Raw genomic sequence first — 5213 nt, 5'->3', positions numbered from 1 at the left:
TATGATAATCCCTGCTTGGGAAGGTTATGATTTTTAAAAATATACATCAGGGTTAATAATGTACAGTATCTGATACATAGTTAACGCTCAATAAACACTGCTGTGAATGTATACAGCAATGCATACATATATACACAAGAACATGGGGGCTGCTGGGGAGATTTTTTTAACGACCAGGATCTGGAGGACCGGTCGGATCCGTGGTCTCAGCCCTGGCCGTCCTTGTCTCTCCAGCTCTGGGACACTGAGGCAGCAGCGCAGCGCACGAACCCCGGGGCCAAGGGAAAGTCCCGCATCCCGGGCCGAGCAACGGCAACGAACGGGATCGAAGGGCGTCCAGAGGCCGCTCTACCTAGCAGACAACGATGCCACGTAACCGTGGGGAACCGGAACGCAACAACACAGGTTACCCATGGCTGAGATCCCAACCAACCGCTCACAGCAAAACCGGGAGCGGAGAACAATGCGCTCAGCCCTGCGCGCGGAAGCTCGCGGCGCCGCGCCCGGGGGCGTGCCCGGCCCGGGGCCTTGTGGGAAATGCAGTGTCTGAAGCTGTCCTACGCAGCCCTGCTGCTCTTCGGACCGAGCCCAGTGCAACTACAAGTCCCATCACGCTCCGCGAGGTCTTGCTCTCCCGGCTTTTGCAGGGAAAGGAGTGGGGCGAACATGGCTGAAAGCAGCAGGGGCGGCCCAACGTGCCGCGGGGTGGACCCCCGGCAGGACACGGTCTCCAGCAGTGAGAACTGCAACTTTCCAGAGTACGAGCTTCCAGAGCTGAACACGCGCGCTTTCCACGTGGGCGCTTTCGGGCAGCTGTGGCGTGGCCGGTTGCGCGGGGAAAGGGATTTGTCGCTGAAGGAGCCACAGGCATCTGCGTTGCCTGGGAGCCAAGGGGTCACCGACTGGGGCCAGGAGGATGCTGCGGTGGCCGGGGATCTGGGCTGCAGCCTGGAGGCCGCAGCCGAGCTGCGGACTGTGTGCGGGTGAGTGCGGGGCCGAGGGCTCTTGTTGGTTAGAGCTAACCTGGGTGCAGCCTTGCTCCTGCGGTACTCTGAGACTCATGATTGGGAGGGCCTGTGGTTTACCCTTAGGGGTAAGAGGACCGCCCTTCCAAACCTCTCAGCTGCTCGAGTCTTCCTGGAACCCCCGGAGAAGTCCCGTGATCCGAATGCGCAAGTTCGGGGAGTTGGGGACGGGAGAGCTGCATAAAAGCTTAATTTTTCTACTGGTTAATTTTTTTAAGTGCTTGATAATGTAGAAAAAACATCAGAGTAAGGCGATGTGTTGCTGCCATTGACAAGACACTTTGACAATGGAGGAGCCTTAGTAATGATGAGGCTGGAAGGAGATTTAATCAGAGGAGTGTTAAACCCTTTGACTAATCGTGGTTACTTTTGGGGACCTCCAGGTATGCTGGAGGCATAAAGGGCCCCAAAGTGCTTTTATAGGGTGGAAAAAAAAAAAAACTTTTAACGATCTCTTTCTTCGTTTAACAGTATTTGGCCACCAGCCATCAATCGGCCATGTATCCTTTTCTCTGTCGAAAATCCGCATAGATGTCATTGTTCTGAATTCCGGCCTCCTCTGAGCCCCGCCTGCTGGGTTTTATCTGACTTCTTAATTGTTTAATGATGTATTTAGGACACAACCCTGACTCGTTGTGGTCTGGAAGGGTGATTGCTTTTCCTTTTTGTTTGTTTTAGCCTTGATAAACTGAAGTGCCTTGAGGAGGGTGAGGATCCCGAAGTCATCCCCGAGAATACTGACCTAGTGACTTTAGGGTACGGAAGACTTTCCTTTTATTATGTGATACTTATTTAAATATTTTTTCAACGTTATACGATTGATGAGTTAAGAGTACATAATTGTTATCACCCCACCCGCTAAATCGAGCCATTAACATTTGACCGAATTTGCTTTAGCTGTGTGTGTTTGAGATACCTGCGGCAAGTCTTTCTCTATTGCTGAGCCATTCAGTAAGTTTCAGCTATGGTCTTTTAGACCTAAATACAGCAGCATATAGGAGGAGCATATAGCTCCTCCAAGTATCATTCTCCCACATAATCAGAGTGGTATTATGGCACTTAGGAAAATTAGCAGTAAATCCGTAACCTCTAATGTCCAGTCTGTATTCAGATTTGTGTTTATTTTTGTTTATTTTTACTTATTTTTGTGTTTCTTTTTAAATGTGTGTTTACAAAGGGACAGTGAATCGACTTAGGTTCCAGTGCAAGCTGGATACTGATTGTGTCTGTCAAACTGTTTTCAGTCTTTAATTTTCACAGACTCATTTTTTGTGAAATAGGATACCAGTGAATTACTAGGAAAATAGAATTAAAAGGCAAACTCAATGATAAGTTTTTTTTTAGAACAGAGGTTATTATTACTATTATTTTTTGAAGATTAAAAAGACTATTAGGGGCATCTGGGTGGCTCAGTGGGTTAAGCCTCTGCCTTCGTTCGGCTCACTCAGGTCATGATCTCAGGGTCCTGGGATCAAGCCCTGCATCAGGCTCTCTTTCTTTAAAAAAGAAAAAAAAAATACTTTATTAAGATAACTCCCCCTCCCAAACTTCCAGACCTCTGGGTCATTGTGCTTTTTATTTTTTTCATTTTTGGAAGTATATCATTGTTTTGAGTTTTTTTGGAGAGAGATCATGCAGGGGAGGATGGGGTTCAAAGGGAGAGGGAGAGAGAATCCTAAGCAGTCTCCACACTCAGGATGGAGAGCTCGATCTCATGACCCTGATATTATGACCTGAGCCAAAATCGAGTTGGATGCTCAGCTGACTGAACCACCCAGGTGCCCCTTGAATTTTTTTTTTTATTGAAGTATAGTTGCGATAAAATGCTTCATTAGTTTCAGGTGGATGGCATAGTGCTCTGACCGCTCTCTATGTTCTGTGCTTACCATCTGTCACAACACAAGGCTGTTCATAATACCTGTTAAGTTACCACTCACTGTATTCTCTGTGCTGTTCCTTTATCCCCATGATTTATGTATTCCACAGCTGGAAACCTGTACCTGTCACTCTGCTTCACCCATTTTGCCATCCCACTTCCTGGCAGCCATTAGTTCTCTGTATTTATGGGGCTGTTTTCTGTTTTTATGCTTGTGTGTTTTCTTTTTTAAATTCCACATATCAGTGAAATTATATAGTATTTGTTTTCCTGTGTCTGCCTTATTTCACTTAGCATAATACCCTCTAGGTCCATTCATGTTATTGCAAATGGCAAGGTCTCATTCTTTTTTTTTTTTTTTTTTTTTTAAGATTTTATTTATTTATTTGACAGAGAGATCACAAATAGAGAGGCAGGCAGAGAGAGAGGTGGGGAAGCAGGCTCCCTGAAGAGCAGAAGCCCGATGCAGGGCTCGAACCCAGAATCCTGAGATCATAATTTGCACCAAAGGCAGAGGCTTAACCCACTGAGCCACCCAGGCACTCCAAGATCTCATTCTTTTTAATGGCTGAGTAGTATTCCATTACACACACCAAATTTTAATCCATTTATCTATCAATGGACACCTGAGTTGCTTCCATATCGTGGCTATTGTAAATAATGCCTTAGTATAGGAATGTATATATCTTTTGGAATTAGTGTTTTTGCTTTCTTTGGATGAGTACCTAGTCGTGAAATTATTCGATCATATGGTATTTATATTTTAATATTTTTCAAGAACTTTCATACTGTTTTCCACAGTGGCTGCACCAATTTAATTCCTACCAACAGTGCGCAAGGGTTCCTTTTTCTTTACATCCTTGCCAATAATTATTTCTTGACTTTTTGATTTTAGCCATTCTGACTAATTAGTGATCTCTCTTGGTGGTTTTGATTTGAATTTCTTTTTTTTTTTTTTTTAAGATTTTATTTATTTATTAGAGAGAGAGACAGCAGGAGAGGAACACAAGCATGGGGAGTGGGAAAGAGAAAAGCAGGCTCCCCGCTGAGCAGAGAGCCTGATGTGGGGCTCAATCCCAGGACCCTGGGATCGGGACCTGAACAGAAGGCAGATGCTGAATGACTGAGCCACTAAGCCCCACTTGATTTGCATTTCCCTGATGATTAGTGATACTGAGCATCTTTTCCTAGGTCTGTTCACCATGTGTATGTCTTCTTTGGAGAAATGTCTATTCAGGCCCTCTCCTTTTTTAGTATAAGTTCTTTATTTTGGATATTGACACTTTATTGGATATATCATTTATAAATATCTTCTCACTTTCAGTAGTTTGCCTTTTTGTTGATGATTTTTGTTGCTATATGAAAGCTTTTTATTTTGGTATAGGCCCAAGAGTTTATTCTGTTCTGTTTATTTGAAGGTTTTATTTTATTTATTTGTCAGAGAGCACGCAAGCAGGGAGAGTACAGGCAGAGGGAGAAGCAGATTTCCGGTTAAGCAGGGAGCCCCGTGCAGGTCTCAGTCCCAGGACCCTGGGATCGTGACCTGAGCTGGAGGTGGACACTTAAACCAACGGAGCCACATAGTTGTCCCATCCCTTGCCTGAGATGTCTTGAAAAATATCGTTAAAACTGATGTCTAAGAGATTTTTGCCTGTGTTTTCCTTCTGGGAGTTTTACGTTTCAGGTCTCACATTTAGGTCTTTAATCCTTTAATCTATTCTTTGTGTGTGGTGTGAGACAGTGGTTCAGTTTCATTCCTTTGCATGTTAGCTGTCCAGTTTTCCCAGCACTATTTGTTGAAGAGACTGGCTTTTTCCCATTGTATATTCTTTCCTCCTTCGTAGAATAATTGACTGTGTAGGTGTGGGTTTATTTCTGGGTTCTCTGTTCTGTTGTATGGGTCTATGTGTGTGTTTTGTGTATACTACAGCTTTGTAGTATATCTTGAAATCTGGGATTGTGATACATCCAGCTTTGTTCTTTCTCAAGATTGCTGTGGCTGTTCCGGGTCTTCTGTGATTTCATACAAATTTTTATATTATTTGCTCTAATTCTGTTAAAAGTGCTATTAGTATTTTGATAGGGATTGCCTTGAGGCTGTTGGTTATTTTGGGAAGTATGGGTATTTTTTTTTTTTTTAAGATTTTATTTATTTATTTATTTATTTGACAGAGAGAGAGAGATCACAAGTAGGCAGAGAGGCAGGCAGAGAGAGAGGGAGAGAGAGGAGGAAGCAGGCTTCCTGCTGAGCAGAGAGCCCGATGTGGGACTCGATCCCAGGACTCTGAGATCATGACCTGTGCCGAAGGCAG

General features: G+C 44.3%; 1 protein-coding gene across 2 annotated transcripts in view; it reads left to right on the top strand.

Annotated features, from left to right (window-relative positions):
- Window positions 1-625: 625 nt before the first annotated feature.
- SNAPC3 (small nuclear RNA activating complex polypeptide 3) overlaps window positions 626-5213 on the top strand; it is a 39725-nt gene continuing 35137 nt past the window's right edge. For both annotated transcript variants that reach the window (XR_009406288.1, XM_059411608.1), the window contains exons 1-2: window positions 626-983; window positions 1704-1781. Coding sequence is in view for 1 of the 2 variants with exons in the window: in XM_059411608.1 (XP_059267591.1) it covers window positions 667-983; window positions 1704-1781 (395 nt within the window). In the remaining variant the exon portion in view is untranslated. The remainder of the gene's footprint in view (window positions 984-1703; window positions 1782-5213) is intronic.

The sequence above is a fragment of the Mustela nigripes genome, chromosome 9, assembly GCF_022355385.1.
Source record: "Mustela nigripes isolate SB6536 chromosome 9, MUSNIG.SB6536, whole genome shotgun sequence".
Lineage (NCBI taxonomy): Eukaryota > Metazoa > Chordata > Mammalia > Carnivora > Mustelidae > Mustela > Mustela nigripes.
This window is presented reverse-complemented; position numbering and strand designations above follow the sequence as displayed.